Here is a 22,045-nt window from a genome sequence, read left to right as displayed (position 1 = left end):
TCTGGATCACCTCGAATATTGTGAGTGAGTTTTGGACTGAGGCGTCAACACAAACCTGACTGTAAGCTTTATTAGAGAGAAAAGGTTTGAGCCCAGCCTTAAAAGTAGAGACTGTGTCAGCCTCCCTAACTGAAACTGGGATCTGGTTCCACATGAGAGGAGCCTGATAGCTGAAAGCTCCGCCTCCCATTCTACTTGTAGAAAACCAAAGGAACGTCCAGCAAGCAGCAGCCTGAGAACCAAGTGTTCTCCTGGGATGATAAGATAGGATGGAGCCTCCTCTTCTCTTTTCTCCTGGGTACTTTCCCTCCCCCTCTCTCAGGTTTTGTGACCTCCATGACCTCGTCGGTCTTTCCATGTTGTAATCCCTCTGGCCTCGTGGGGCCAATCCTCTGCTCCTCTAATCTCCTATACCTGCACAGATTGTAGCGTCAATCTCTTGCATGTGTACACTCTGTCACCCTGCTCTCACACACACACACACACACACACACACACACACACACACACACACACACACACACACACACACACACACACACACACACACACACACACACACACACACACACACACACACACACACACACACACACACACACACACACCTGTTGTTTCAAACTTCGTTTTACAAACCTCAAGAAGCTCTCTCCTTCAGATTATGATTTTTCAGAATTTTCCTTTTTTTCCTTTTCTCAAATACAGTTAAAATTCACAATGCTCTACACATCTGAAACATTCATTTTATAAATGTTTAACCAATGTAGGACAATCTAGTTTGAATTTGAGAAGGCTAGGTTTGGTGGTTTTTGATCTGGGCCTGATCGAATGTGGTTTGGGGATGAAAAAATATTCTGTGATATCTCCCCTTCAGCATTTTCAATAAAGTATATATAAATTCGCCCCCCGGCGAGCTCAGTTGGTAGAGCATGAGACTTGCAATCTGAAGGTAGTGGGTTCATGTCCCACACCAGGCACCACCTCCCCGTGGGCTCACCACCCGCGGGAAGGTTCTTAATCGGTACAATATGATCTGGGTGACGGTGTTCAGACTGCCACCTCCGGAAACGGATAAGCGGGAGAAAATTGATGGTCATACAAATTCAATATTGGCTGTTGGGCAAAGGCCATGTTTACGCGACAACGTTCCAAAGGACAATGCCTCGTTTGATTCAGAAACATTTCGCGTTTTCTCTGCAAATGCAAAGACACTGAAAACAAAGCATTTACCGTGCCAGGCCAGGAGGTGACGCTGTAGCGGGGAAAAAAATGGAATTTTGGGGAAAATTGCAAGTCTGTCTGTAAAAAGGGCAATCAGCATTGACTCCGGTAACTCACTTTTTTCTACATTGACTGAACAATCCATAGTCATTTTTATGGGTCTTTTATTGAGTCTGTTTCATGTTCTAGCTTGGTGGCCTGGTTCGGTCAGAAACTCACTGAACCAAATAGTAAAATGGTCCAGTCGACTTATTGGTGAGTCGCAGTCTTTTCCAGCCTCCCTGTTCAATAAACAGGTACAGAGGAGCTTCATCAAGCCTTAGTAGTGACTCCCATCCTCTAAGAGACGAATTCCAGCTCCTCCCCTCTGGACGAAGGTTCCTGGTCCCACGGTGCAGGATGAAGCGTTTTAAGAACAGCTTCGTTCCTGTTGCCATCACTGAACTGAATAAGACCCAATGACACTGTAGTTTATTCTATTTATTCTATGTATCCTTTCTGAGCTCTATTTATTATCGTGACTCTTCATTGAATGTTGATGATCTATTGTTGATCTTATCCTAATCATTTATGGGTGAATAGCAGAACATTGAGCACTTGTCTGTCTGGTTTCACTCGACCAATTATCTGCTTTTCTGTTTCATTGTGTGTCTTTGTTTAGATGTGCCAAATGTATCACATAAAGATGTCAAACAAGTCTACCCACGGGGACAAATAAAGGAACCTTGAACCTTGCTTGTTTTTGTTATGAAACCACATATACAGTTCATGTGTGCAGAGAAGAATACACCATAAACATTAACACAATGTACCAGACATTCGTATGGAGAGACGATGAATCGGAGGCTATTAGAGGAGAATCTCACCTGTAAAACTACCAACATGGAGGATAAAAGCAGAATACAGACTGGGAGTTATGCCACTAACCGCCATGTTTAGTAACCGCAGTTCCACCGTGCCGTGTGTGCCGGTATGGTACGGGACAGTAAAGCGAAGCGCGGCCAGACCCTAACAGGCGCACGGTCCTACCACAGAGTTAAAATGTAGGCGGGATCATGAACGCCGCGCAATGACACAGGCATGTGACGTCATCCCGCAACGGTCACCGTGGCACCAACGCGGAACACATATGGTGCGGCACTGCTCAGGCAGCCGAGCAAAGCCGTCAGCCTCCATTCTCTGTGACACAGCGGCGTCCAGCTCCCGCTGAATCCCCTCCTCTCCTGCTGTATCTATCTATCTATCTATCTATCTATCTATCTATCTATCTATCTATCTATCTATCTATCTATCTATCTATCTATCCATCCTCTGGTGACTATCAGAAGTCACATCATGTTTGCAGGTTCACTCCTGATGAGTCTGGAGAATCTGCACGGGAAAAATTAAAAATGTCGGACCCAGTTTTAGTCGTTGACGTACATCTCAAGACCTTCCTGATGGAAATTCGTCATCACACATATTTCCAGCACTTAAGTTTTGCAGGAACATCCCCAGTTTGTTGACGTCTTAGCGGTCACAGAAACTCCAGAAGATTGCCCGAGGCGTCGACACAGTTTGATGGCTACAGATTCCGGTTTGTTTGTGAACATATTGACTTTGGGGTGATCGATTCAGGTGACGGTTTCCGTTTATTGGTTTTATTCTCTGCGCAGAAGTGATACCTTTTCGTGAGAAGTATGTTTGAAAGACTTTTTTTTTTATGGTCGAGTAACTTTAAAGTAGGAAATCCTAAATGCCTCTGTTCTTCATCTTTCCTCCAGTCATGTGCAGTCTAAATCCTCTTTTACAGGCTTTCATGACCTCAAAGTCAGAATCAGGGAATTTTTTCTTTTTTTTTAGAAGACTGCTGTTTCAACAGTGAAATATGTAATGTGGTGTAACAAAGCAAAATTCCAGACTCTGTGGACACCATGTGACCTAATTCCTCTCGTCCATTCAGACTTGGGACAATATAAGCGGGTTCCTCGCCTCTCATCTAGTCCGTATTTGCTCTGATTGCGTATGCATGACTGAGGAGCGTCGCCTCCCATTCTGAACCAGTCATGTGTCAAATGTGACAGGGTGAAAACCAGAACCAAGCTTTTCATGGGCCATTTGGACGCGCAACGCAAAGAAACGGTGTCAAAGAGCAGAAACATTTCACTGTTTAAAGCCCGATAAAGCACAAAAGGCCTCCTGAAGCACATATGTTCCTGGAGCAGCTCTCCACGTGATATTCCTCAGACATCCTCCTGTTGCCCGTGGATGAAAGTGGAACTCCTCTGAACACTGCTGATTTTAGACGCATTCAAATCTTTGTCATCCTTCCAACCCTTGCTGACTTCACAGAAACATGAAGAGCAGCTTCGACTCACCCCACTTGAACATCATCATGGTCAGTAGCAGGGTCTTCAGGTTGGGGTGAACTTTCCCCAGCTCCATGGTGAAACCTCCGGCCTGGGTACCGCCTGACGGACGTGCGAGGGGCCGCTAGGGAAGTGGCATGTTGAAGTGTGATGGAGAAGCTCTTCACTCTCTGCTCTCAGTCCACAGGCTGTTTCATGGCACTCACACCCTGCCAAGGACTCAGAGTTTAATCAGCCTCCCAGAGACAGAATGAAAACACGAGCTGGACTCTCGCCTGCTGACAGTCACGATCCACCCCAGACGGGCGCTTCATGGCCTGGAGAGCCGTTAGAACACTTTATTCAAAAACAACGACACCAAAAAACATGTTTAACCTTTAAAATGAAGATAACACAGCTTGTAAATTTCTACAGCTGTATTACAGAAATGCTCTATGTTGATTTCGTTAAATTTAATAACTTTAATAACTCCATTTTTTGTCATTTTTAGCCACTTTTAGCCGATTCAGCCGTTGTAGGTTTTTTTTCCAAACAGTTTTTGTAGGTTTTAAAAAAAATGTTTAGCCATTGTAATCATTTCGGAATTACTTCGTTTTTTAAGGGATTGTCGCTGATTTAAGTTTGACCTTCTTTAGCCATTTTTCAGTGTTGCAGCTATTTTATTTATTAGTGAGCCCCAGAGTGGCGTATAGCCACAGTCGTGCGCGCCCCGTGGACGCTCGCGTACTCGCGGACACTCGTGGACATTGGTAGCATGAAGACGCCTTAATGCAGTTCTTCACAATTTAAGCTACTTTTCATTTTTACCTTATTTTGACCTATTTTGACCAAAAATATTTTTGGGTGATTTTAGCTGTTTCAGATATTTTAACTGCTAATGCTATTTTAGCCATCTTAGCAACATTAACTATTACACATTCATACACTATTATTTGAACAATTTCAGCTACTATACTTCTTTTTTATGCTTTCTTTTTTCGTTTAGCAATTTGAGCTGGTTTTTTTTTCTCGTTTTAGTAGTTTTCATCATTATTAGCCATCTCCTGCCACTACGGATTCTTTTACGTATCTCTTTCTTCCAGATCTTCATCATAACTCTTCAGTTGCTTGTGTGCACATTTCCAAGCTCCTGGTAAAGCAGCAGGTTGTCACCGAATTTCTCATTATCACTTTGAATCACAAGATCAGATTCCTTTTCAAAGACAGTCAGGTGAGCACAAAAAAAAAAAAAAAAGCCCAAAAATTGTATTTACTTGTGATTTAATTAAATCTTCATTGCACCAGTGCAGAGGGTGTGTAGAGGCACGTCTTCATCCAGTTTCCTGGTTCAGTCCACTTGTCCACCATGTCCAGATCTCCTGAAGACACTGAGCATCCTGCAGGGCCGCTGTCACCTCTGATGTGTGAATGTGTGTGAATGGGTCAATGTGACAATCTGCTTGTGAGGTCGAAAGTCTTTTAAACCATTACTAGACTTAAGAACAAATGATTAAACACTAAACAGTGTAAACAGTGACATATATGTACAGTTTAAAAAGGAATGAATTGATTGAAAAGGCTGAATGACTTTAAGACGCAAACACACAGATCAGTGATGAAGCATTTAAGAAACCTTTTTTTTTTAATATTAATTTTAGTTTGTTTTTCTTTTTAAGCAGATTTAGATCTTCATTTACCTCCTTTGGCGTCCTGTTTCTGCTTTCTAATAGAGCCGCTGCAGTGAGTTCAAGCAGCATTTGTTGTTTCTGTTGACGCGGCGCTGTGCAGTCCAGTAAATCCAGGCCGGGATTTTGTCGCAAGCTCATTAGTGTCTTCAGCAGCTTTAGTGGCTCATTTGTAGAACGCAGTCAGGCACTCATCACTGATCCAGGGAGACACGTCAGCCTCGAGCCTACCCTGCTTCATACTGCAGAAACACCTGAAGGCCTCAGCCACCCAAAATTAACTCTTCCTATGTATGGGATATTGATTGTAGCAGGGGGGGAAAAAAAGAATATTTGTCACTGTATTTACGGCTGCTGCTAGTGTGACATTTTGATTTGAACTCCAAATGGCATGGTTCAAGCTTTCGCTAAGGCAAAATCCTTTGTGATGTCCTTAAAATCCACTTTCTTGGCAAGTCAACGCTCCATGTTAGAGTGCATGTGGAGTTTTGTTTGTCTTCATTTTACCGAAGGCCCACTCACCTCCAGCGCCACTCACCGGCAAAGACAGGGAAACATGCAGCAGGACAGACAAGTCTCTATCAGTCTTACTTTCGTCGACTAAGACTATGACGAAAAATATTAGTCAACTGACCTTTTTCACCAACGAAGACTTATTGAAAACTAAATAAAAGGTCAGACATGAAAACGAAGACTGTGACGAATTATAACTGACACTTAGGTTGATATACGTGAAAACAGCAGAGACGTTCTAAACTTTACACATTTTGCTGGACGTTTCCACGTCACTTCAATTGTTTACACAATATCTAGCTGTGTAAAGTTGTAGTCTTCGTTAAACAGCTTTGCTTGATTCAGAGGGAGCGAGAACAGGAAGGGGAAAGTGAACAAAGACGTAGACGAGACAGACTTCAAAATAAAACAGGATGCGACAAACAGGTAAATGACGCAGACTTGACAGAGACCCTTTCGCCTTGTTCAGTTTAAGGTGCTCCATAAGCTCCATTACAGCAAATCAAAACTCTCCAGGTTCTATCCGGATAAACACAAAGACGGATGTGACCATTGCTCACAGGCCCCCTGCAACTTGACACGTATGTTTTGGTCGTGTCTAAAATTGACTCTTGGGGGAAATATTTCGATGCGATATCTGGAATCTGCACAGTGCTGCCGCTCTTCTGCTGGTTCGCCACACGGCCGCACTGAGATTCCCTGTGCCAACGACTTAGTGTCTTTTTGTTCTCTATATAATCTTTGAGCCCTCAAGAAGATTTTAATGCCTATCACTTATCGTAAATCTTATTTCTTGTTTGCACTTGACCGTATGGGTGCATGTTCAAACATGCATGGTCGGACACGTTCATGTCGGCGGATGGATATGTGGAAGTACAACTAACTGACGTTTGAATGTAAACATCACGAAGCTGTGCATGGAACAACGTAAAGCTGTTTGGAAGATTTCCCACCTGGGATTCCATCAAACATTATGGTTACGACGGTCCTACTACCCGACCCCACCACAGCACCGGGACCCCACCGCAACGGCACGGCCCTTAAACTCCAGACTGAGATTGGTTCATCATCAGACCAACGCTCATCATAGACTTTTCTTAGTATTTGTACTTATCTGGCCTGTCTGCCACTCTCTCTCTCCCTCTTTTATTCCTCTCTCTCCCTGTCCTATCCCATGTACTTTCTCCCCCCAACCGGTCAAGGCGGATGGCCGCCCTTCCACAGTCTAGGGTCCGCCCCACGCTTTCTTCCTGAAGAGGGAGTTCTTGTGAACTTTTCTTCCTGCGAGGGAGTTTTTCCTGGCCACTGTCGCTTGTTACATCTGCTTGCTTTGGAAGGGTTTAGTTGGGTTCTGTTGTCCTCTATCATTGTAAGAGGCTTTGAGATGTTTGTTGATGTGATTTAGCGCTTTACAGATAAAATTGAATTGAATTGAATTGAATGTCGTCTTCCTCAAAATAGTGTTTAGGGCCCACTGAGGACAAAGTTCAGTAAATTTCTTCTGGCTGTCAGGTGATGGGTAATGAGCTTGTAAATGGTCACTTAGGGACACTATCATACTTTGCCAACAGCTCAATTAAGCCAAGAAAAGTTCCATTGTCTGGCTCAACTGGTAAATGTGTGCTGCCCCTGAATGGCAGGCTCCTGCAGGCTAATCACAGTCTTACATCCAGCAGCCACTTCAGTAGAGCTTTGCTTTTTTTTTCTATTTCTGTCTCCATCAATTTTTGTTGCTGGCTTATCAATTCCAGAAGTCTGTTGTAGGTTCTCCCATTTCTGATAACAATGTTAGTGTGCATGGTTTCTGCTGTCTGTATTTCATGTTGGATATTTTCATCCCATCTGTAGAATTTAGTGCACGGCTTGAATTTTTCTCTACTGCACAGGAGAAAAGCATGCATGGCATGCAAAATAAGGCTCTTTTGAGCTGCTATATATGATCCCGTCCACTGTTTGGGAATTCTCGGCCCTCTGCATCTGCTGGCGATACCTTGGCCCTCTCAGTGAATAGCATTCGTTTTTCCAGAACACGTATGATATCCACTCTGGCGCCCTTTACACAACAATGAAAAAACAAGTGTAACCACATAAGTTTTGTTGCATGGGTGGGGGGGCACGACAGCGGTGCTCAGAGATCCTGCAACCGTCACTTTTTTATACCGGCTCCCAAGGTGGAACTTTCCCTTGTTTAATCAGTCTCTCATCCAGCCTGCTCAGACCCTCTGATGGAGCACCGGGCTCCTCCCATATCACTGTAACTCTCTCTCTGGCTCCATTCTCTCTCACTGCATGACTCTTCCTCTCCTTGTCCTCTCTGTCACCCGAATGCAGCTGGATCTCTCTTCTCTCTGTCTCATCCTCTCTGACTGTTTCTGCCAAAGATTCAGTATAACGTCTATTGTCAGGCTTTTATACGAGTGGGTGGACTCAACATTAGAGCAAGGTCACGTAACAAGGCTGGTAAAGGTTGGAACTGGGTTTTTTTTTAACTTGTTTGACGTTGACTTTAGTATTACACATCTCAGCTTCTATGTCACCACCTTTTAAAAGAATAGTTGTCAAGGAAGTCTCTCGAACTTCAAATCAAATGACAACATCAAATTTTGTTCTGTGGCCGAACCATTTTTGCGATTTCAAGGACAATTACAAAGAAAACAAATAAAAATCTTTTTTGCTACTCAGATACTACACATTTTTTCACATATAGGAATATTTATAGGGTTTCTGGAGGTGTAGATATCGAGTATAGAGCAAATATCAGCTTGTCTGAACAGCCACTTTTTAGCTGCTATACTGTGACAATAAGAGCGGGGGCTCATTCAGGGGATTCCCAGTGTATTGTTGCTACAGAAAGGATTTAGGTCAGGGGTCTGAAACCCATGGCCCTGGAACTCTGGAGTTAATGTGGCTCTTCAGCCCCTCTGGAGGATCAGGGATATTTTTTATTGCATTTCTACAATGAAACGGTTGGCCTTTTTAAAAACAGCACAGTGAAACAAACAACAACAAACAGCTTTAAAACAGTATTAAAAAAGTAAACAAGTATTTCGTGTAAAAAGTATGAAAGTGCAATGAGGTGCAAAGTCTATTTTAAAGTGTCTGATTGGCATGTCTGCGTAAAAAGTGCACATTAAAGTGTTTATGGTCCATCAATAAGTTCCTGTTTGAGAGCAGGGGGTGGGATTGTGCGAGGTGTGCGGGTTTGTTCTATAGCTCTATGCCTCTAATTCTATAAATCTATGATCTTACACCGGAAGCCACTGTACCACCGGCTAATGTTTATGAGCCCCGTAGCAGGGTCTTACAGGTACCTCAGACCACAGTAAGAGGAAATTACGAAGCAAAACAAAAGCAAATCTGTGCGGCTTAGTTATTTTCATGGCTGTTGTTCACTTCTAATAATGATAAGATTGCGTGTGATCTGTGTTCGCGTGAATAGTGTGAGGAGCCTCCTGTCAGACTGAGTTGAGGGATAATTGCTCCAAAACAGAGGATAGCGTCTCTGCCCTCCTTGTTCACGCTGTCAGCGGCTGCTATCATTCTACCCGACTTTCGATACCGTTTCCCTGGAGCAGTCTGTCCCGCTGGAAACATGTAAACGAGCGGCATCAGCGTTGAAAAATGCTCATGTTGGAGTTGAGCGACGAGCAGCGGTGAAGTTTGGTGGCCGGGTCCCAGAGCCTGGTAGCTGGCAGGTTAGCTCGGCGGCTAACTTCGCTATGTAAACTCCGAGCCTGGAAGCTGCTGATAAAATAACTCGTTGCAACTTTCTGGTTGGTGAACTTTTATTATCACGTTGAAATCCTCCTAACAGACACTGGTGGTTGATGTGAGCTGACGTCCATTCGAACTGAGACACAAGCTAACGTCAACTACAAAAGTTGCTAACGAGCCAAGCTAAGTTATTTGCACTAAAATGCTGAATAGATGCTCATTGATTAAGTCACTGGCTCTAATGTGAGTATTGAACAAATGTCTTTCGGTCCACGTTACAGCTGTGCTTTAAAGTTTTCTGCTGTGAGAATTCACCTCTTACTCCCAATGTTAAAGTTCATGATCTGACTTGTGAAGGTTAACTCTGGAAGCTGCTGCAGCATCACGAATAACAGCCACTGGGTTGGAGTAGTAAGTCCCACACACGTGATTGCTATGATACATTTCCAGACACACCCGATTGCCTTCTTTAATTGGCCTCTAATAGCCTTCAGAGAACTTCAGTGGCCTTAAACTGAGGGAATTTACACTCCCTGGACACTTGATTGGTGTTGCTCGCTGTTGGAAGCCCTTTCCCTTCATTTCTTGGTGTCTTGGATTCAACAGAGTGCTGGAAACCATCCTCGGATACGTTGATCCATACTGACATTCTAACTTCACGCAGCATCTGCAGATTACTGGTTTGAATGTCGGCACGTCCTCCATATCGCAAAGGAACCTTGCTTGTCTGAGATTTGTGAATACGGAGGTCATTGGTGTCCAGGAAACTCATTGTCATGTTCCTGGAGACCCATTTTGCCGTTTGTGCGCTGCTGTATCGTCCTGCTGGAAGTGTCCATCAGAAGATGGGCCACTGTAGTCATAAAGGGATGGACATTGTCCGCAGCGATCCTCTGGTAGACTGTGAATTTTAAGAAAATCTCCACAACATTCGCAGCAGTAGCAGCATCTGAATCATTGATAAAAGGCAGGATGGATCCAAGTAGCAGAAATAAAGACTCATCATCCCATCACGGTTTTTCTAATCTGTCAAACTCCAGGTTTGGTGGTCCTGTGTGAACTGTTGCCTGACAGTAGCTGACAGCTGGGACAACCAGTGTGATCTTCATCCACCTCACCAGCTGTGTTTCTATTATCTCCAACCAATCTGCCCATTCCCCTCTGGCCTGGAGCATCAACGAAGATTCGTGTCCCAGAGAAATGCCCCCTGCTTGATATTTTCTGTTTCTCACCAAACTCTGGAAACCGTGAAGCGGGTGGTGTGTGAAAATCTCCAGCAGATCAGCAGTCAAATACTCAGACCAACAACCGGGAACGTTCAAAGTCACTTAAATCATCTTGCATTGTCATTCTCATGCTCAGGTTGACCTTCGGCAGCTCATCTTCATCATGTCAACGTGCAGAAACACACTGTGCTGCTCACAGGAGACTGGGTGATCAGATCTTAGCATTAACAAGCAGTTGAACACGAGTACATATTGAAGTGGCTGGTGTATAAATGAGTAAGTCTGCAGTTCTTTGACAAGATAGAAGACCTTCGGTAGTCCGCTATTGTGCTTTGTATTCTCTTTGTTTCTGATGTTTGCTATGAGCAGACTGTGCTGATGGATTTGCTGTTTGTTTGTCACTGTTGTATTTACCGAGTGGTTTAGGAGATTACTTATGATTTCATGATGGTGGAACTGTTCAATTTGGATTATTGGATGTTGTGAACAGTCTTGATTTAGATAAAATTGTGTTAGTCTTTTTGTTCAGTGTTTTTGTACTTGTTACTACTTTCACAAGTAAATCTGATGCTAAAGTCAAATTCTGCTTTTCCTTTGTGGGAGTTGCAGGTCGCTCTCATGTGCCCATGGAGAAGGCGGCCTTTCAGAGGTGGCTAGAGTCCGTCTCAGCCACTTTCCTTACTCTGAATGATCAGCAGCGCAACCAATCTCTGGACCAGCTCATATCTCTGAGTGGTGCTGTCCAGCTCCGACATCTGTCCAACGGGCTGGAAACGCTGCTGAAACGCGACTTCCTGCGCCTGCTTCCTCTGGAGCTGGCCTTCTACCTGCTGCGCTGGCTGGACCCTCAGACCCTGCTGACATGCTGCCTGGTCTGTAAACAATGGAACAAGGTACCTTTTTGTCTTTCCTGACATCGGTTGGACTTCAAAGGACAGTTCACACGAGACAATAGAAATGATGCATGTTGGTAGAATGACCAAGGCTGTGGCCAGATGCCTGTTACACACTGCTATTAACAGATAATGCTATGTTTGTACTGCACCTGTCTTTACTGATGTCGAGCATTGTTAATGATTGTTCTATCCAAAAGCATTAACAAGCACAGGTTTTGTGTCTCCATTACGCTTTCAGCAAATTCTGATGTCCAAATGTCTCTTTTCGTAGACTCAGTAATACTTTTAGCATTTATTTATTTTTTATCATGTCTTCTGAAAGAAGAAAAAGCATCACCCACACCCACTTCATACTTTAAGAACTACTGATCTAAATGTATATAATATCAATATTCTGAACAGAAATGTCGTCAATTTCTTTTTAATTTAAACGGGTTTACTTGACTCTGATTGAACAGAATGAAATATGACTGACTGGCACAAACACACATGGATTTACATGGGTTTTTTTTTCCTCCCTGAACTATAATCCACTATTTGATTTGTTCAGCTTTCTGATGGGTGTGTTTGTGTGTGCGTGTAACCTCCTGCAGGTGATCAACTCATGTACAGAGGTGTGGCAGAATGTGTGCTGCGAGCTTGGCTGGAGGATTGACGAGTCCATTCAGGATGCCGTTCACTGGAAGGGCATCTACCTGAAGGCCAACCTGCGCATGATGCAGCTGAAGGATCAGGATGCTTTTGAGACGTCCTCACTCATTGGTCACAGTGCTCGAGTGTATGCCCTCTACTATAAGGACGGCCTCCTCTGCACAGGTACTCTTTGGCTCCACTTCATTGCAGGCTCAGCTGTCAATCACAGGTGTTCGATTTGTTTTCCGTGCCCGTTTTAGGACATTTTTACAGTTGTTTCAAAGACGGCTGTACCAGGCTTAAGGCCTCACAGCACAGCTGTTTTAAAGGTTGCTGTGTGAAATAAAGAGATGTGGTCTCTCTAAATCACCGTGATTGGCTGGGTCAGAAGAAAACATACACATAATCAGTCTACCAACCACATGAGGCCAACACTTTGGATATGAACCTGCACCAAACAGGCTCGTTGTCTGTTGGACATGTAGGAAGCAATACAAGCTCTCTGTGGGCCTGAAGAAAGACTTCCGTGGATTTACTTCTGAAACATGGCGTGCGCGCGAATCTGGAAAATGCCTGCACAAAAACATCCAGGCGTATGAATCTGTGCCTGCGCATGAATCCAAGTACATTTTCTTTGTGCATCTTGATCAACTTGGAATCGATTTCTCCATGTCCATGCCCCCATTCAGACACACAAATCATATTTCAATGAGCCCCCCCCCACCTGAGATTCCCCTCTCTCCACCATCAGAAAAATAAAACAAAAGAATGAGTAAGAAAGAAGATTGCGCTATTTTTCTTTCTTCTTCTTTCTTTCTATCTTTCTTTCTTTTTTTTTTTGAGGGGTGGGAGTGGTATGGATTAGCTTGAACCAGCGGGTGGTGGTAGGGCGTCTTCACGGATGCCAACTGCCGCTGAACCCAAGTGAAGAAGGAAAACGGTCATCGGGAATGAGGGCAAGCTGCTTATAGAGAGAGGGAAACAGTCATCGGGGAGGACGTGAGCGGTGGGAAGTGTAGATAGATAGAACCAGTAGATGGGGGTGATGAAGTCTGTTCCCAACCATGCTGTTCCTCAGAAGGGGGCAAGCCACCTTTAGAAGTAATGATGACATATCCACGTTGTAAGTAGAACATGTTGCCCTGTTGTCATCCTTTCTCCCGAAATGGAACAAAACTTAATTTGTGCCGCTTGAGCCACGTTTGCGTGAGCTACGCGACGTGTGTGGTGACGTCATTCGTGCCTACTTGAATCGATAAGGGCATCATTTGCAACACTGGCAAATGATTCCAAGGAATTGAACTACCGGGAACCGGTTCTCGACAAGGACCGGTTCTCACGGTTGCGTGATGAATTATTAGAGTGGAGGGAACGTGTTGAGGTGGGTGGGGTGAACAGTTCCTTGTTGCCATGGCTATGTTGGGAGGTGAGGAAGCAGATCTTGTATTGTGTCCTGGCAGAGACGCGAGCCAGTCGGGTGATTTCAGGGTTGATGTGATGTGCTTGTGTTTCTCGGTTTTTGTCGTCTGGCGGCACCGTTCTGGACACACTGACGTTTATGAAGTTTTTTTGGTTTGTGATGCCAAGAGGAGTGAATTGCAGTGGTCCAACCTGTAGGAGACAAAGACATAGACAAGCTTTTCAGCGTTGAGCAGGGTGAATGATGGATGGAGGCTTGCTGGTAGTAGAAAGATGTTTTGCGCAGATGTGTGATGTGGGAGTCAAAAATTAACAAGAGTCATACTCTTTGTCCCAGTTATGTTCAGACGTCCCACCAGACCATTCTAAAGGCTGAATGCTCAGTAATCCACAAAGTGTCCTCAGTGTGCGAGCTATGAATGAGGTGCTCTGGTTTATGAGGATCTCCATCCTGGACAGGGACCTGAAACACTTCCTGGTATCTTGGACGTTGTGCTGGTTTGCCTGGTAGAGTTTGCCTGGAAACACCATACACCACTCCCGCCGTCTCATCGTGAAACTATTCTCTATGGCATCCCGGTGGAGCAGTGGTTAGCGCTCTCGCCTCACAGAGAGAAGGTCATGTGTTCAAATATTGCCTAGGGCCTAGAGTTTGCATGTTCTCCCCGTGTGTTGGTGTCCTCCAGGTTTCCTTCCACAGTCCTAAAAATCACGCACCAGGGGGCCCTGAGAAAGACCCTCAGCCCTTATCAGCTCGCTGAGTGCTGCTCTGGGTGGCCGCTGCCGATGGTCAATTCGGGAAGGAATTTCCCCCAACGGAGGATTAATACAGGCCAATAAAACTGACAAAAGCATTTATTTTATTCAATCTGTCTGTGAAAGTCCGCATGAAAGTGAGCATGGTTGAGTGTTTTTCACTGCAGTAACATGGTCGTCCTTGTTCTCAGGGTCTGACGATCTCTCCGCCAAACTGTGGGACGTTCGCACTGGACAGTGTATCTACGGGATTCAGACGCACACCTGCGCCACCGTCAAGTTCGACGAGCAGAAGCTGGTCACCGGCTCCTTTGACAACACAATTGCATGCTGGGAGTGGAGCACGGGGTCAAAGATCCAGCAGTTCCGAGGCCACACGGGAGCAGGTACGTCGACTTGAGACAAACCTCTGACCCAGAGTCCTTCGCAAAGAAGGAAAGCCTTTCAGTCTCTCCTTTTTGTGACCAGTAAGGAAGCGATAAAACGCAGGAACGCTATACTTTCACACAATAAATATGAAAATAACATCTGTTTATGATGTTTTTCACAATAAGATTTCCATTTCTCCAGCACTCTGCATTTTAGCGAGTAGTTTCCTCCCGCTGTGCTGGCTGTTAAGTGTTGGTGTTTTACACAACATACATTTCAATTGAGAGCAGAAACAAAACGGTGACCAAATATTTCAGTATTTGTATTTTTGTTTTCTGTGAGACCGTTATCGCATAACACCTTAATATTTAACAAAAGATGACTTTCACATCATTAAGAAATAACAGCATTTTGTAATAACTCGCCTGAATACGAGTCTCTTTTTCTTTACTAGGTTGTTAAATATTGCAGTTTCTTACAAAAACCTCTAATCTAAACTTAATCCACAGTGTTGATCATTAAGCATAGTGCATAGTAGTTTAGAGAATAAAGATTTTAAAAGAATTTGCACTTTTATATAACCAAGGTACTTGTTAAACATTACTGTTTCCATGTTGCTTAAACGCACGTGTGTGAATACAGTGGCACCGTGTGTCGTTAGTGCTTATAAAATTAGTTGCAGTATTTCATATGCTGCAATGCTTAAAATGACAGTTATTATAATATATATTGATTTCTATGGATTTTCTTTGTGGCTGCTTTTTACATAATGCATCATTTTTAATAAAAAAGAAGGAACGCTTACATTTGTTTATAACTGCAAAATACAACGATTTATTGCAAAATGCACGAGTATTTGTGGCAAATTGCAATCAGGGATTTTTTTTATTACAAAATGCAGTCAATTCTTATAAAATATGTCATATTACTTAACGAAGTGAAACTTTATTACATATTGCGTGACATAATCCCTTCAAATGAAAAGCTTGTGTAAGAAATGTGATATTTGACTGTGCAGTATGTTCATTGAGTGTGTGTGTGTGTGTGTGCGGTCAGTTTTCAGCGTGGACTACAACGACGAGCTGGATGTGCTGGTCAGTGGCTCTGCAGACTTCTCTGTGAAAGTTTGGGCTCTGTCTGCCGGAGCCTGTCTCAACACGTTGACCGGACACACCGAGTGGGTCACGAAGGTCAGATCAACCTTTCAGTCTCTCTTCCTCAACTGGAGGAAACTCCAAACGGCGTCGGTGTTGACCTGTTATTATTTAGTATTTGACGTTTTAATCTCCACACATAATCCGAATTAGCTTCAGATTTAAAGAACTGACATTAATGAACACTTTTCCAGTCTGTAGTTTTCCCAGGTTTGGATGCTTTAAAAAGGAGTTTTGGTTAGTAGTGAATGAGAGCTGCTTAAATAAATGCTCAGAATTCTTCACTTTAGAATGGAGGCGTCAAAACTGGCTTTAATGTGCCTAGACATTCCAAGCATCAACTTTTAATTAAAGTAACTGTTGTGCATGAGCTGTTTGACGAGTAACGGACAAAAAACAACACTGAGACCAGTGACGATGTTAGCGAAGCAGCATGAGCCATCATGTCGAAAACATCCGTCTGCAGAGAAACGCAGCGGCTTGATGGACGCTCACATCTTCGCCTGGATTGAAGGTGCCTGTTGGCTGTGAGTGTGCCGCAAGCTTTTATCGTAAATAGAGCAGATTGTTAAAACCGCAATTATTTTTTTCCTTAAAAAACAAATCTTCACTTTTCATTAAAAGTATAACTAAATATGGAATTGTACTTTTACACTTAAATAAAATAAAACATTTGAAATTGTCGTTATTTGCAGATTTTGTTCTCATTTTCTTACTCGGAAAAAAAAGGAGCCGTAGCCTTAAAGGTCACGTTTCTTTACAGTATTTAATCTGTTGATGACTTCACCTGAAGTGACTGAACTTCAAATAAAAAAAAGATTTCTGTAAATAAGCTTAATTTAACTGAACTGTGTTCTTTTTCTTCACATGATGTCAATAACCCAGAGTTCTTTATTGTTTCGACTTGATTTTGCGTTTTTAATGGGGGATGGAGGTGGATGGGGAAAAAAAGATGGAGGATTACAAAGAGGAAAAAATCCAACCCCAAACATTTTGGAGTGTTGAGGAAACTAATGTGTCTGCTTATGTTTGAACTTTTGTCTTGTCAAAATGACAAAGGTCATGTGGTTTCAAAGTCGAGACTCGGGCTGCGTGGCGTGGCGTGGCGTGGGAGGCAGGGGTCCCCTCCACCCTCCACGGTGACCCACCACATAGCAGAAGACTCGGCCCCGGTTAATGTGGTTGACAAGTCCAGATTCAGAAAAACACACTTGACCCAAGGATGTTAATCTGCCTGGTTGCAAATATTTTGCAGAGAAAGTTCTACCTGCATTGTATACTGAAGTGGGGAAAAAGAGTAGAATAAAACTTTATTTATATTAGCACCTTTTACAGACATGAGTCCCAAGGTGCTTTTTCAGCAGTAAAAACAGAAAAAGTAAAACAGATAAGATCATAAAAAAAATATGGAAGCAAGAAAAACATACATAGTCATACAACAAAATAGAATTGAGCAGCGACAGGTCAAAGGCCTGCCTGAATAAAAATGTTTTTAACTGCTTCATAAAAGTACCACAGGAGGCGACACATCTCAGCTGAAGTGGAAGAGCATTCCACAGCTTTGGTAGGAGAGCCTCAAATGCCCAATCCCCGCGGGTTTGCAGCTTGGTGTGTGGAACCGCAAGCAGCATTTGTCGGCCAGACCGAAGGACTCAATTTGGGGCATATGGGTGACGGAGGTTGGAAATGTAAAAAGGTGTTTTTTTTTTGCCATGTAACGCTTTAAAAGTTAGCACTAGTATCTTAACATGAACACGGAATGTGATCGGGAGCCAGTGAAGGGAGGAGAGGATGGAGGGATGTGAAGGGAGGGGAGCACAGTGATTCCCCCCTTATTGCATCCACGTTAAATATTAGCATATATTAATATAGTGTGAACAAGAATGTTTTCGTGTAGACATAGAATCGTCATACGTGTGACTGCATGCATCAAAAGTGTTTTATTTCACGCTAAGTAAAATATCGAGATATATATATCGCGTATCGTCATGTGGCTTAAGAATATTGAGCTATTGATAAAAAGGCCAAATCACCCATCCGGGTTGAGACATTATGTTAGATGTCACATTCTTGTAAAGGTTATGAGAAGCTCTGTTGTGTGTCCGCTTATTGTGCAAGTTAAAAACATCCCCAGTGTAGAAAACCAGGGAAACCTTTCAGCGGGTTAAAGTTACTGACTGGTGGTAGTTTGACTTTACTTGGTTTTGGCAGCTCATTTTACTCCATTATATCTTGTTAAACACTGTTGAAGACATCAATTGTAAAACCCTGGCTGGCTTGTTGTAAAACAGTCTCCCCTGCTTCAAAGGCGTCTTGTTTCTCTCCGATCAGGTGATTCTTCAGAAGAGCGAGGTGGAGTCAGTGGTGCACAGTCCTGGTGATCACATCCTGCTCAGTGCCGATAAGTATGAGATCAAGGTAAAGTTGTGGCCCCGCCCTCTTTGTGCTGAGCGAGCAGGAGCAGCGTTGTGACAGTCCTGCGATGCTCTGCCGTGTGCAGGTGTGGCCGTTGGGCCGAGAGATCAACTGTAAATGCCTGAAGACGTTGTCGGTGTCGGAGGACCGCAGCATCGGCCTTCAGCCTCGCCTGCAGTTCGATGGACGTTACATCGTCTGCAGCTCGGATCTCGGAGTTTACCAGTGGGACTTTGCCAGTTTTGAGATTCTCAGGTAAACTTCAGCCGCACCAGGAGTACACAGTTCTTCCAGAGATTAGTCACGTTGTCCACGTATGAGACGGAAAGTCATAAAAAGAATGTTCATGTTGGATTCTCATCACAGAAACCTCTTTGGTTACAGAACCGAGAGAAAGTAGTTTTTATTTACACTTTAAATAATGTAATATCAAACCATGGCAGGCCTAAAGGATGATTTCATTAATCGGGGGGGGGGGTTAGTTTCACTGGTCGGGCCCAAGTGCTGGCACAACTGTAGAATCAAGAAATGACTTCAATGCAACCAACGCGAAATGAAAAAGATAAAACAACCCCTCACATCACCATCTGCACCAACGAATCCTGCTTTCTGCCTTTTTAAAAAAAGAAATGTACACTTTGGGACAGCTGCTTGAGTAACTGTTTGGATAAATTGTACTTGTTAGAATAGTTTTAATGTAACAATTAACCTCACCTACGTGTTTGTCGACTGTGGGAGGAACCCACACACACATTCTCACTGTGAGAACCGAGAGCGCTAACCACTGTTCCACTGTGCCACCCATATATATTAAAATAATCTCATTATTCTGCTCTGATGTGACCAATAAAATGAAGCACACAAACTCTGCAGCAAAAAGTAAAAACAGCTGAATATTATAAGTATTACTGCTACGATATGTCTGACAGAGTTTTTCTCTCCTTCTGAAAAGGAGGTGCTTTATGACAGAGCTCAATTTGTGTTGCTTTTACACAGCAGCAGCAGAAACACTGACAACGATGTAGTTAGTATGTCGGGCCACTGGAGGGCGCTGTTGCTTGTTTTTGTAATGAAACCACACAGACTTGTGTACAGAGAACAATACACTATAAACATGAAGAAAAGGGAAAGAACCCGACATCCGTATGGACTGATGACGCATCAGATGCTATCAGGCGAGAGTCTCAACTGTAAAACTACTGATCTGGACGATAAAACTAGAATATGGACCGCAGGTCGTACCACTACGGGTCCACAGTGTTTTTTTACAGGCGCATGAGCAGAAGGAACTATTTTCAACAGGAAGGGAGGGAGAGAGGTGCACATGCGCAGTAAGAGTGTGAGTGTGAGTGTGAGTGTGAGTGTGTGTGTGTGAACACTCTTCAGCATAGATAAAATAACGGCTCCCTCTGTAATTCTTATTAAACTATTAAGAAGATATGAGTTTTCATTGTAAAAACGTCATTTTGTTTAACAAACAAGTGTCCCGCGTGTGCTGGTGTTGTTCACAGAGTGATCCGGATGCAAGATCCGGCCAACCTGTCGCTGCTCAGCTACGGGGAGGTGTTCGCGCTCCTTTTCGACAACCACTTCCTGTATGTGATGGATCTGAGGACAGAGGCCATTACGGGGCGCTGGCCTCTCCCAGCGTACAGGAAGTCTAAACGAGGGTCCAGCTTCCTGGCTGGCGTGACCTCGTGGCTCAACGGCCTGGACGGGGGAAACGATTCTGGACTGGTGTTTGCAACCAGCATGCCGGATCATAGCATTCACTTAGTATTGTGGAAGGAGAATGGATAAAGCCGGCCGGCCCCGCGGAATCCTGCCACCACGTGTGCTCTGGACACTTATCCACTGCCAAGACGGAGCATTTTGCTTTTATCCCTTCCTTGCTCTTACAGACACTAACGACGCACGAGAGTCATCATCTGCTGTTATTAACGTCCTGAACTCTGCGGTGGAGTGGCCCTCGCTCCTCTCGCCTCCCATTGTGGAAACGGAATGAATCCAGGGTCCAAGACCAAAAGGTGTCAACAGCAACCGAAAACTAGCATCCAACAGGAATCAAACACAGTCACTGGAGAGTGGGGTGTCAAACGGCTCCAACCGCCACCGCCACCACCACAGGCTCCGTCAGCCCCACGACGAGCTGTCGGGAGTGTAAACGTGAAAATAAATCGTATTACGACCGAATGAAGTTCTGCAAAACATTTCTGCCAAGGGAGCAACAGGACAACTTTAGTCTCTGTTGGGGTGTTGGATTGCACCCATTTTTAATTTAAGCTGAAGTCCAGGTTTGTTTGTTTTTTTTGTTTTTTTTTTAATTTTAGGTTTTGTAATAAGAATGTGGAGTTATAAATATTTTTTTAAACCATACGTTTATTGATTCTTAGTTTACACTTGTAACACACTGATCACATTTGTTAAATCAATCCACAAATAAACATATAACCTGAACCCTCTGTGCCCACCAAAACACCCTTTCATACATCGTCCAACAATCTGGAGCGCTAAATATTTCAAGGATCTTTCGCCGGTTGGATTGCACTTGGACTGCATGTGGCACTAAAGTTTGACACCCCTCAACACTTCAAGGTCAAAAAAAACTAAAGTAAAACTTTTTGGATTTGTGCAATGAGATTAACTTGCTGAATCAGCATCAACATGCTGCAAAAAGAACATCCACGACACCAAGCCGAACCAGCAAGTGTCTGTGGTGTGTAATAATGAGGGTTTATGTGAATCCACTGATTGAGGAATGTAATGTGCCTTCTCGGTTCTTCTAACAGGCCAAACTAGAATTTGATGAGCCAGGCGACGTCTGCATTCTAAATCTCCTTCGCTGTGCTCCGACGCGCTGAACTGTTTACCTGACGTGACGTCATCGTAATTCCCGGGGCTGTTGCGCAGCAACTTTATTTTTGTAAAAGGTCTCGGTACAATCAGACAGCAGAGGAAGTAATACAGAAAGGAATGAAGCAAAGCGAATGGTTCCGTCACGCCACAAGAAAGCAAACGCCTCACTTTGTGCATCGTGTCTTGAGTTTGGATTTCTTTCTTTCTTTTTTGACGAAAGCCCGCCTTCGTCGGGCAGACGTGGCCGATAAAACCGCGCCGAACTCGATGGTTTCTCTTCTGTAAAGAGCACGCACACGCCGTTCTTCAGGGTGGGAACGCCGAGGAGTCCCGTGTTTTGATTTTCACAACACTCTTGTTCTGCACAGTCCACAGCTCTTCGCTCATTTTGCCTTTCTCTCATGTCCGTTTTAAAGCTGCAGCCTTTCAAATAAACACCAGTAGCAGACGAAGCATCCACTTGTGTGTGTTTAATAACCGAGCCACACGGAGCATCACTGGAGCCGTCGAATCGGTTAGTCTTACCCTACCGATGTTTTCTTAGAATAGCAATCCTGCTTTTGCAACAACACGCCGTCGTCGGTGGATACGGAAGGGCCCCGGGCTGGATTTGAACCCGCGGCCTTCTCGCTGAGAGGCAGACACCCTGCCCTCGACGGCGATGACGCCATCAATCCGGGGAATACACCGGATGCTGAGGGCGCTGGCGAGAACGGCAACGCGTCAACAGTCAGTCAGCCGGTTGGTCGGTAAATCAGTGAGGCACACGTCTGTAAGACGTAGAAGCAGTGAGCCTCTTCTCAACTCCAGTTTGTCCCTCAGCCGGTCAACAGGACTGATTTTTGAGTTGTTGGGACGACC

General features: G+C 44.1%; 2 protein-coding genes across 6 annotated transcripts in view; one reads left to right on the top strand and one right to left on the bottom strand.

Annotated features, from left to right (window-relative positions):
• Positions 1-3,754, bottom strand: part of crb2a (crumbs cell polarity complex component 2a) — a 30,044-nt gene extending 26,290 nt beyond the window's left edge. Inside the window, exon 1 of the mRNA XM_080476378.1 lies at positions 3,579-3,754. Coding sequence (XP_080332504.1) covers positions 3,579-3,645 — 67 coding nt within the window. The 5' untranslated portion in view covers positions 3,646-3,754. The remainder of the gene's footprint in view (positions 1-3,578) is intronic.
• A 5,311-nt stretch (positions 3,755-9,065) lies between these two features.
• Positions 9,066-21,641, top strand: fbxw2 (F-box and WD repeat domain containing 2). 5 transcript variants are annotated; one of them, XM_080476687.1, is made up of 10 exons: positions 9,225-9,519; positions 10,501-10,719; positions 10,823-10,962; positions 11,296-11,579; positions 12,176-12,398; positions 14,582-14,776; positions 15,816-15,949; positions 18,245-18,331; positions 18,414-18,583; positions 19,840-21,641. In XM_080476687.1, the coding sequence occupies exons 3-10, from the start codon at positions 10,959-10,961 to the stop codon at positions 20,126-20,128; spliced, it is 1,386 nt and encodes a 461-aa protein (XP_080332813.1). In that variant the 5' UTR covers positions 9,225-9,519; positions 10,501-10,719; positions 10,823-10,958; the 3' UTR covers positions 20,129-21,641. The 5 variants fall into 5 exon arrangements, 4 of the variants coding, with proteins under 4 accessions (XP_080332816.1, XP_080332814.1, XP_080332815.1 ...); XM_080476688.1 differs by lacking the exon at positions 10,501-10,719 and having other exon boundaries at positions 9,214-9,519; XR_013935846.1 differs by lacking the exons at positions 10,501-10,719; positions 10,823-10,962 and having other exon boundaries at positions 9,225-9,523; positions 11,290-11,579; positions 19,840-20,507; positions 20,924-21,634.
• Positions 21,642-22,045: the final 404 nt, after the last annotated feature.

Source organism: Lipophrys pholis, assembly GCF_963383615.2.
Source record: "Lipophrys pholis genome assembly, chromosome: 12".
NCBI lineage: Eukaryota > Metazoa > Chordata > Actinopteri > Blenniiformes > Blenniidae > Lipophrys > Lipophrys pholis.
The sequence above is the reverse complement of the archived record's forward strand: the minus strand, read 5'-3'. Positions and strand labels throughout refer to the sequence as shown.